Source organism: Haplochromis burtoni, unplaced genomic scaffold, assembly GCF_018398535.1.
Source record: "Haplochromis burtoni strain Fernald_Lab_line unplaced genomic scaffold, NCSU_Asbu1 Contig_7, whole genome shotgun sequence".
In the NCBI taxonomy this organism is placed as follows: Eukaryota; Metazoa; Chordata; class Actinopteri; order Cichliformes; family Cichlidae; genus Haplochromis; species Haplochromis burtoni.
In genome coordinates, this window is record NW_024582368.1 from 3,768,060 (window position 1) to 3,779,520 (window position 11,461).

At 41.8% G+C, this 11,461-nt stretch overlaps 1 protein-coding gene across 8 annotated transcripts in view; it reads left to right on the forward strand.

Moving 5' to 3' along the window:
• LOC102305620 (EBF transcription factor 3) overlaps positions 1–11,112 on the forward strand; it is a 68,461-nt gene extending 57,349 nt beyond the window's left edge. For 4 of the 8 annotated variants that reach the window (XM_005914153.2, XM_014337158.2, XM_005914155.2 and 1 more), the window contains exons 11-16: positions 222–310; positions 5,342–5,407; positions 5,635–5,806; positions 6,180–6,365; positions 6,788–6,955; positions 8,213–11,112. In XM_005914153.2, the coding sequence (XP_005914215.1) occupies positions 222–310; positions 5,342–5,407; positions 5,635–5,806; positions 6,180–6,365; positions 6,788–6,955; positions 8,213–8,244 (713 nt within the window). In that variant the 3' untranslated portion in view covers positions 8,245–11,112. The remainder of the gene's footprint in view (positions 1–221; positions 311–5,341; positions 5,408–5,634; positions 5,807–6,179; positions 6,366–6,787; positions 6,956–8,212) is intronic. The other 4 variants (XM_014337171.2, XM_014337180.2, XM_005914157.2 and 1 more) reach the window with 1 other exon arrangement.
• Positions 11,113–11,461: the final 349 nt, after the last annotated feature.

The window sequence follows — 11,461 nt, forward strand, 5'->3', positions numbered from 1 at the left end:
GCCCTCTGAAGAATCCTCAGACTGATGTAGGTCATCATGGCTTTTAATGGAATAGCACTTAGTGGCACAAGTGTCAGAGGAACTTGTGTCGTATAAAACACTGTCTGGCCCTTGAGGTTTGGATTTGGAAATGACTATTTTACTGTAAACTCTAACTCATTTCTCAATTAGTTTAGCCCCCACAACGCTCTAATTTTCACCTTCTCTCGTCTTTCTTTCAGCCCTGAATGAGCCAACCATCGACTATGGGTTCCAGAGGCTGCAGAAGGTCATCCCCAGACACCCCGGCGACCCTGAGAGGTTACCAAAGGTCAGTACAGTGTCTCTGCTGCACTGAAAACCAAAAGAACCATAATGACACAGAGCGGTCTGGGTTATAATTCTTCGACAAATAAACAAAACAACATTACAACCAAGCAGAGCAGTATGACCCAAAACTCTAACAGATTTTCTTCACATATGTGGCTTACCCACTAACCAGCGTGGTAATGCTATTGGTTTTGTGTGTGGAGAGAGGCGTAAACTCTCTGTGTGGTAAAATAGCTCAATCAGGCGTTTTCCTCTCCAGTAGTCTGTGGAGATGGTAATCTGGTCAGAAACGACGTCTGCACCCTCATTACCCCACTCATGTTTTCCTTTCATTTTCTGCAGCTCGATTTGGTTTAATCTTTTGTTTACAGAACCCTGTGCCGTAAACCCCCTAGTCTTACTGCGGCTAATAGACAAAGACTGCATGTTATTATGCTTTGGCTTTCTTATTGTTTTCTTTTGAACCTTGGTGAAGGAGTTGAAAGCCACATCAGTTTTATACACACCGGTGTGGCACATAAAGACGCTGGCACATTGAAAGACCTGAGCACGAAAACTTGGGTGCAAACAATGAGAAAAAAACCCTCCCCTGCAGAACTGCTTTGATTCTTTTATTCTTTTTCTCCCCTTTGATTCTTGCGCTCGTTCCATTTCCGATTGATAAAATCTATCTGTGTGTTTTCACTAATTGCTACCCTGCCAGTAACCATTTTGATGACTGACGTTCCAGATGTGTCAAGTGTAATAATATGACTGATTAGTACTTTCAAAACCCCTCGGCACGCAGTAAAGTGGAGGCCACCTCAGAGTTTTAATAATACTGTAAAACCTTTAAAGACCTTATCTATTAAATCCCAGCATGCTACACCGCAATATCATTAATGTCCAACGGACAATTTAATAAAGAACAGACTGTGTGGTAGCTATAGACATTTGACCAAGGCAATGTGGAGAAATGGAACATCACAGCTAGTCCCTGGTTCAGTATATGAAGTGTTTCAATTAGACCCAGTCCCTGTGGAGACAGGAAACAACACCTAGACATGAAATGTTACTCTAATTTCAACTGTAAACGTAGACCAAAAGGTAAAGTACACTTACCCTTTCATATCCACATGACTCGTTCTATCTCCGCAGGCATCACAGGTCAGTCTAGCTGCACTGTTTTTATTTTATAAAGTCACCCAGTGTCTTTGTGAAATCCACATCTTGTGAACAAAGAGAGCAACAGTGTTTAACACAGCTTTATTACAGAGAAACCCTCCTCCCTTTTTTCCTTTCTTTTCTTTCTCTTCTTTTTTTCCTTGAATACAAAGTGTTGTTGGCTCTGAGACAGATTTTGACACTGAACCCAAGATTAGTTTCCTGGGTGTGCGCATACTTAATATAGCATGGTCTCCCAGCCTTTGCATGAAACAATCACAGAGTGAGATGAAACCCTGCACTTCCAATAAACAACATAAATATTTGATTTGCTCTCTAATGGACCCAAATATGGGGTTCAGGGGGCATGTAAATGATCCCACCAAGTGATTCGTCATTGTTAAGCTTGCCATCTGAGGGTCAGCTCTCGGGGTCAAAAGCACATTCCCAATAAAACAGCCCGCGGCGGGCCGAGGCTGGCATGTACATTTGGAATGAGAACAGAAACGGCATATAGAGAACAGCCATTACAGGGTGCAGGTGAGGTAGGGAGACTCTATAAAAAGAAGATAAAGCTGGAGGACGCGCGGTGTGCATTAGCAGAAAGGCAAATCGACACCAAGCCCACTCACCACCTCTACCCCCCCTCCCATGACTTCACCCTCCAGTTGATAATATTACTCCACTATTGATTTCCACCAGCCTTCTCCCTGGGACCAGTAAGACACGTGGTAATTGTAAGGAGACAGAAAGCCAATATGGGAGTGCTCATGGATAGCAAGGGATGCACGCTAATATTGTTGCTACACAGAGAAAAAAAGGGGGAAGCTGCCTCTGATTGAAGTTTACCTCGTAATTCTAAGACAACATCGTAGATGACAGTCTGACCCTGTGGGAGGAGTGGAGATATAAAAATTCAATGCAAAGTCCAGGGTGAATATGAAAGTAATAAGTGTGAGCAGTCAAGTGATGAGAAAGGAGATTGGTTTGCGGGCATTGCGTTAAGTGAAGAGAGACTTTGGAATTCACCCTCCCTTTTAAGATCTTGTTATAAAACAATTTTCTATTCATAATATAAAAAAGACAATTTATAATACCATTTTGTGCCCTCTGGCAGTAATGGACAAATAGACTGGATATCACATTATATCACACTCAATTTCTCTCTTCTGTAACAAATTAGATTCATTATGAAATTAAAAGTGGAAACTCAATATTGTTTTATTATTAAGCTGATTGCTTTGGATTCTTTTCTTTCCTCCCAAAATGAGCATAAGCCCATTCTTTTCCAATTCTTTGTGTAATCCACAAGGAGAAAATATTACAAATGTGTTCATGTCAAGCAATTACCCATGTATTTAAATGAATCTCTCTTCCTGTGCTCTTTGAAGTACCTTCATCTAATGGCCCTATGCTTCTAAATGCATTCATTACCTCAGGCTAGAGCTAACAGAGTAATTGCCTTACAGTTTTATAATGGCATTAGCACTCCAAGCTACATAACCTAGGCCCTTTTTTATTAACTGTGATAATATAAATACAACATCCATGTTAATCTACTGCTTGAAGAATCACATTTGGGCCATTTTAGACCACATCTCCTTATTGTTAGATATTTTTTATAACACATCATTTGATATGGCTCCCCCCCCCACCTCCCCACCCCCTGGTCGCCTTTTTTCTCAGCAATAACATAAAACGGCTCCTAAATCTTAGGTGATCTGTTATCTGAGCAGTCCCATTTAGACAGTTGCGGAACACGAGACCTTTATGCAAAGCATGGCAAACAATAGAAGGAATCTGTCACGCATTTGTCACAGAACAACAGAAATCATTTGAAGCCTTTAATTGTTTCAATTTAACATGGTGTGTTCTGATATGTCTCCATGACAAGAAAGCCAATTACACTTATGCTGGAGCAGTATTGAGATTTACATGGAAATGCCCTCAGAACACTATTCCGTGTTAATCGTATTCACAGCGTGAGCTGATACGCATGGAAGCGTCTCGTCAGAAGAAAACAAACTTCTTCCTTGATTGGGTGCAGCACTTCTCATCATCCTCGGATATGACTAGGTTGCCACTTAAGCATAGCCCTGCGAGTCAACTTGGTTAGTTAAGACACCACGCGGTAAACGACAGATTAAGGATGAGAGGCAATATCGTTTTCCTCCCTCCTTTTTCCAAGCTCTCCTTATGTCACTGCTGCAAAGTACCATATGGACAAGGAGGGAGAGGACGTTTTACAGAGAATGAAACATGGCTTGCAAACGCGACAGTCTTAATTGCTTTAATTGTTGTTTAAAATTGAGAGCCATGTAGGAGATCTTGAAATATGATAGAATAGATTATTGGTAATTATTAACTGCAGACAAAAAGAAAGAAAACCACTTTATCTCACTCAGCAAGAGAGAGAGAAATCTGTTCTGCCTGATGAGAACACATCAAGACAGCTGGTCCTCTCATTTAGTCTACCTGCCTCACGACAACCATAATTCTTTATTTGTATGCAAACTAGATGCATGCAACGTTGAGCATACACACCAATTTCAGAGGTAAATGCCCATTCTAAGAGCCACCCATCCGGTAACTTGGGGTGGATTAAGCGATATGTTTCTATAAGAGAGCATGGCATACGCTGGAAGTGGCTTCTACAGTGATTCATCTTGATAAATCAAGGACTGTGGTAGATATGCTCCTCTGGATGAAAGGGCCCATACACACGCTCCATACACACTACATACGCTGTGCCTTGGAAATGCAGGCCAAGTCTTGGAGGCCGCTGTTTGAAGGCGCGAAGGCTGTGTTTACATTCATTTATGGCAGCTGCCGTCTTAATCCCACACTGCTATTGCCAAGTGATGGAACACTTCAGACAAATTACCGGGGCCCGCAAAAGAAAACACAGCGAATGTGGGAAGAAAACAAGCGCCATCTGAGATGTTTCTGGTGACAGATTTGCATTGCTTTTAACCAGGGTTCTAACAGCACAGGCGACAAATCTCTACTCTACAGCAGGTGACAACAAGCGAGCGTTTTAAAACACACGCAAGAGCCGTGTCTGCAACTTGCCTTTGTCAGATTATATGCACTCTAAAAGGAGGAGAGGATTTTTCATTGAGCATATTGCCTTCTGTATTATAGAAAACAAAGAGAGCAGCCTGGTTGCTTGAGAGGGATTTAATTGTAAGTGCTGAATTCAAAGAGCAGATAAAGATACACAAACAGGCCAAACCCCACCTTGCTGAAAGCCCGAAAGAGAGTGGGGGGGAACGGGATCCGGGGCCAACTCATTTTCAGTGTTAAGAGCCAAAGCAACACAGCTAATCCGCATTGTCAAGCGGGGGCAAGCATGCAGACATGGATAAGACCACATCCTGAGCATCCGTGTCCCCAAGGCACAAGCACCCAGCTCTTGCTGGATGGGAAGTCATTTGTGAAGTCCTTTGCAACAGCCAGTCAAAGAGGTTAATTGAAAAATTCCTTAATGTCATTACAACAGAACTAGATTAACCCAGAGCTAATTCACTTTATTGTTCTGAAGAGAGGGGACTCAGCGGTGAACTCTGGAGCAAACGTGAAGCCCAGAATCAGGGGTGAGGTGTTGTTTTTAAAGGACTATGCCAGTTTAATTAAGATAGGGAACATTATTCACTGCTCTGCATGGTTGGAAGGAGTAAAATGGTAGTGCCATATAAATGCAGCTCTAGTGCCTCTTAAATCAAGGTGGCTTTTATTTAGTGTTTGAATATGTAAACATTTCTAAAGCTCCCCGCGACCCTGCTGCGCAATGTTGCTTTTGATATTTTCTGTTACTGTACGTACCACTGGGCTCTCCAATGTAATCTCTTTAGGTTTTAACATTTACTCCCACTGCTTTCCTCATCAGGAGGTGTTACTGAAGAGGGCGGCTGATCTCGTTGAAGCCCTGTATGGAATGCCTCACAACAATCAGGTCCGTGTCCACACAGCTAATTTAAGCATGCTTGTACCTCTGCTAAGTAAGAAACAATTTAGTATCACCAAAGGGTATTTTTACCACTATATCTGGAACAATGTAGGCTACGTGCATTGTGAGTTAACCATATAGTCATGAACCATGCATCAAAGAAAAAGCACAGCTATAAAGAAAAAGCAAAAAACAACAACATAAATAACAAAACCTTCCCCTGTGCTTCTCAGGAGATCATTCTGAAGAGGGCAGCTGACATCGCAGAGGCCCTGTACAGCGTTCCCCGCAACCACAACCAGATCCCCTCTCTCGCTAACACAGCCTCCCACGGCATGATGGGAGTCAACTCCTTCAGCAGCCAACTAGCAGTCAATGTGTCTGAGTCACAAGGAAATGACCAAGGTATGAGATTTTGGATATGGCTCTGCAATTCAGGTGGGTTTCCAAAGTGGGGTGCGGGGACCTGGAGGTGGGCCCTTGAGGGTATTCCAAGGGGTTTGCAGGAAAATGAGAAATAGTTACATTTCCCTCCTTTTTCTTATTAAAGTAAGAAAATTGAACAGGAATTATGTCTGAACGCTGTTTTTTTTTTTTTAAAGGGTCCAATTAACGTGTCAAGTTCTCTTCTTATTAAACTGGCATCCGCAGCATGCGTTAATATAAAAATTTTACTGCAACAGCAAAACTCCATTGGTTTTTTTTTTTTACTGTAATTAGCAAACACTCCACATACATTAAAAAAAATATCCCTCTCCTTTTTTCTTGTGTTGTTCAGTGGGTTACAGCCGGAACACCAGCAGCGTGTCCCCCAGGGGCTACATCTCCAGCAGCACCCCACAGCAGTCGAGCTACAACACCGTCAGCAACAGCATGAATGGCTACGGCAATGCCGGTATGAACCTGGGAGTGCCAAGCTCCCCTGGGTTCCTCAACGGATCCTCTGCCAACTCCCCATATGGAAGTGAGTAGCTTGCCACTATCGCACGCTGTAGTAGCACTAAGCTGCTGCTGATTTAATTCCAGCTCCCACATTCGTTTTCACTTCTATGAATCATTTCTGACGGGGGTTTATAAAATTACCGATGGTGATAATATATTACCGGTTATTCACGGGGGCTTGTTTAGTTTTAGCACTTTGGAGAACACGCACGCAGCTTAGAATCAAAGAAATATTCATTTTGTCTTTCACCGTTTGCCACCTGTGTTTGTTCAACTGGGCAAGATGTTGATGGTAGGGGCCTGTGAGTACTGATCGTGTATCCCCCCTGGCAGTAATACTATCCCAGCCTTACCTTAACTGCCCTCTCCCTCTTGAGCACTACTCACAGCACGTTCTCACTCTTACCCTCCCTCCTTTCCTTTCCTTCCCTATCGTCTCCACAGTTAAACAAAAGAGCGCCTTCGCCCCTGTGGTCCGACCCCAGGCCTCCCCACCCCCCTCCTGCACCAGCGCCAACGGCAACGGACTGCAAGGTGAGCCCCCCTCACCCCCTCATCCCTTCCCTACGGACTACTGGTCAGATACCGCTGCTCAGGCCTCTGTCCGGTTTGGTGAGGGATTAATCATTACAAATATATGCATTTTGACAGGCCAATTTACACCTTTCAGTTTACATTCAGACGCACACACTCACACAGAGCATGCCTTTGCACACACGCACAAGCGTAGGAGCGCAAGCTTCATCCCGCGTCTTCGCCAACATTCACACAAACATACATCCTTGTTGCCCTTTCATACAAATGATCCCCTCTGATGTCGCAGGAAAAGACCTTCCCAGAATTGTTTTAGTAATTATGTTTATTAGGTTTTGTGCATGTGTCATGACCAACATGATTGCTTTGAAAACAAGCTTAGCCGTAGTGTGTGCCCCAAGATTAATAACATTGGGCTTAATGAAGTGGGAAATTAAAGTTCATCTTGCTACACGTTCATACTTATTAATACATGTTGTGCAGAAATTAATGAGCAATGCCTTGCCATCATCTGCGCTGGCAAACTTAAAAGCATTTCAACCATGACTCTACAAATATACTCAGAGCAATATAATAATATATCATCCCAGCACTTCACTAGTCGCCTAATTGTTAAAACGTGTGAAAATACTGAATATATAAACTCTCAGGGTGAGGTACAGTTGCTAATGATATCCTAAGCAGATGGTCTCGGTAAAATAACGGAAGCTACCTTTGATCTTGCCTAATCTCTCTTGGATAATGACGCAGAGGCATAACTTGGGGAATGGGGAAACGTAGGACTAATGTGCCGCTCGGTGTTGGAGAGTCAAGGATAAAGAAGAGATGACGGGAGGAAAGGAAGTGATAGGACTGAATTTGCGGAGAGGAGAGTCTGGGTGTCTGGTACTGTAGCATTGTGGCATTGTGGGAAGTGACCGTGTTGTTGCTCTGCCGTCACCACGGCTGTGTCTCCTGGGAGTCTGGGCCAGTGTTTGCTATTACCCCAATGCCAGGAGAAATATCACACATAGCAGGACTGGCGTGCTGGGGGCTGAAATGTCAGAGCAGGAGGGAGGTTTTCAAACTCTCCCCGTTAGGAGGACACGCAGCAGCAGGCTGGCGGACACGGCAAACACTCACAGGCTCATACGCAAACAGGCACATTAAGGCTTACATTCACGCACTTGCGCACTGTCAGATGGCCACACACGCACACACACGTACACACACACACACACACACGCCATGCATGCACTAAATTACAACACTTTAATAGTTTTTCATACTTATATCCATACCTGCTTTAGCCTAATAAACTAATCTCCGTTACCTTTCTCTCTTCTTTGTCCCCAGCCATGTCCGGCCTAGTTGTCCCTCCAATGTAAATGCACTTTCGTCATCTCAAGCACCAGTCTACCCACTACCACTTCACAGGGCACCCCCTCAGCACACTGCAAAAGGCTGGTGCAATGTATAGTCCACCGCTTGTTCTGTTTTTGAAGACGAAGAAAAAAAAAAGAAAGAAAAGAAAGACTTTTTTTTTTTAAATTTTCATTGACTTTCACAGCCTGCAGAAAAAAAAGGATTTCATGATGAACAATATTTTTTTTCTGTGGGATTTTTTTTTGTTTATTCCCCCACCCTCCTCCCATTTTATCACCCTTGAAGAGGACACAGGATGATGAAGTGTTTATTTTGTATACCTGTCGGGTTGCGCTTCGGTCTCGGATTTGTCCAATCAACCACACGCTCAATACTGGAAGGGACTCTGTGGACTCACCATCTGGTTGTAAAGTAAAAACACTGATGTACAGTACATTTGCCAATGAACTTGTTTGCCTCAGAAATTGTTTTCTGTTTCAACTCTCTTTTAATAGATTCACAACAGTTGTGTGTCTTTATAATGTGACTTTTTTGTATTTTTATGTGTGAGAAAAATACACAGGGGCCAAGACAGTTTGAATTTCAACTGGAAAATATATGAGATATATAATGTAGAAAATCGATCATAAAAGTACAACAAATACGAGTAAAAAGGGGCAGGGCTGGGTGGGTAACGTTGTATCATGTTTCATTCCTGCATTTTAACTTAAATTTTGTAATTTATTGTAGCTAGAAATCATCTTCAAAAGTAAAAAAAAATCCTCTTTGATTCAACAAGCACACTGATGTGTACAAAACACTGCTCTGTTGATGAATATGATGTACTTCCATGTCTAGAGCTTCCTTTTAAGCAAGTGTGTTTTGCCATGTTTTTCAACTTTTTTGCTAGCACTGTATATTAATGCATTCCTAGGCTACTGTGAAGTCTGTTTCTTGTTGATGAGGAGCAGTCTCCCCCCCCTAGCTCCAACTCCCTTATGTGTTTTATATGTGGTAAAAAAAAATTGTAGACTATTGTGATATTGCCAAACGTGTGCTAAATATTTATACATCTGTCTTTTTCATGTTCTTTTAGATCAACAAAAATGAAAAAAAAAAGAAAAAAACCCAAAACTAAATTACAATCCATTGACAATGTAGGACTATAGTAGTTCATTGTCATATTTCTGTTCCAATACACACTTGCGCTCACTGAGGGAAATTTTGTAACATATCAACTATAAATAATGTATTTATCTCTGAAATTTTGTATATTGCTTTTCATTATGTATGTATTAATCGTCATGCCCTTAATATAGTGATGCAGCACAGATAATTCAGCCAAGAACTGTTGCCTTCATTTGTTTTTCTTTTTGTATTTGATGAAATGCAATGTGCATATATTTCATGTGTATCCTCAAAATTTGTGTTACTCCGTCAAGACTCTCTGTCCATTTTTTAAAGGGGAAGTCAAACTTCATTGTTTATTTTTGTATTGATTTTAAATTATCTATACAGACCATTTTGGAGAAAACTTTGTTGGTTGTATTGTCAAATAAATTGTTTGTGACCCATATGATAGTTGTTAAGATCCAATAGAGACTAATGTGCATGAGGGACAACCTTGGAGATAAAAAAAAAAACACTCCATCTGTGGTTGTATTTTTTTCTGTTTTGTAGAATGTATAGAAGTCATTTTTACTCACCACTTATGACTCTGCCACATAGCTTACTTGTGTTTACAGGGAAGACAAATTTAAAACTGTTCAACATTTGGAATGGAAACAGAAATGAATAAGCGATGTTTTATTAAAATTTTCAGTAAAAACACAATAGCTACTCAACTGTGGACTTCTTCAGTTTGAAGTACAGTTTGGCTGGCAGACAAACTGACAATCAGGAACAAGAAAAAGACAGTAGAAACTTCTGAGGACAAACCTGTGATTCGTCTGTAAGATGTAGTGTTTAGACATTGCTATAGAGATAATTGTTTGACACCTGTGGAAAAAGTGTAACATCCATAAAAGATGAAAACTGCTCTTTACTCATATTCTTTCAGCAAAGCACTCTGACATTGTGACATATTCCTACTGGTCTTTGTATCAGCATATCCTGCATCTGTGGTGCTTCAAAGGTTCATTGTAGCCATTCATAAACAGTGCAAGCTTTTTATTCAAAACACCCCAAATGGGGCTCATTCAAATCCCTCATTTCATTGCATTAAGCCACCTAGTTAATAAAGAATCAATACATTGAAAGAGCAAGGTTATCCTTTGTCTATAAGGGCTGGTATCGTTTTGAACCTCTTATAGTTAGAGCGTTGAAAGGGGGCCGTGGTGAAATCTATACTCATCAAGTGGGTCAAACAGAAGGATAGAAGTGTTTGAGGGAAGAATAGTGGTTCTCCTTAAAAACAACTGAGCATCTTATCTGGCATCCTGAGTGGTCGCGGGGAGCAGGTCGCAAAATGTCAATTTCTCATCAAGGCAACATTGTCCGAGGCCACCTCTGCCATAAATGCACAATTAAGCGCCAATCAGCATATCGCAGCTTATTATGTCAAACAGCATGCGCAGATCTGGCAGCACCGGAGATAGCCCAGGAGCTGCTGATAGCGCAAAGGACAGATACGCTAAAAAGAGCTATTTAATTTTCAGCCGCCTTGTTCTTTAAATCATTCCCTCGATAATCCAGCGCGTCTGATAACAACAGCCACACAGATACACAGGTTTGGATCTATCTCCTGCGCACCACCGTGTCTTATTATTTTAAAAAAATGTTAGGACAAACAGCACATTTCTTTAGAAACCAAACCAAGCAAAAACAGCCAAAGAAAGAAAAATACTGAGGGTAAAAGTGCAATCAAAGAAAAAAAAAAAAAACAAGTTTAGTTTTGAGCGCTCTGAAGCCTGGCAGGCGAGCTCGAGGTACAGTATATTGTCTCAGCAGGTTTCCCTGTACCCAACAATCAGCCACTGGCTCTGCCACAACATTCAATCATCGTGAGAGCCTCTTTTATTGGAGAACTCTAATGGCTACCCTCCACCATGATCTTAATGTGTGCATTAAATATTTATAAATCCTGGGTCAATAATGCCCCACATCCAAAGCCTGACAGACCCCCACCATACCATGTGGCTGCCTCGCTCTCAAACACAAGCAAAGGTGAAGGGGTCACGCAATCAAAAGAGAGCGAGGTTCACCGCATCCATATGTTGCCACTCTTATCAAGACTTTCCT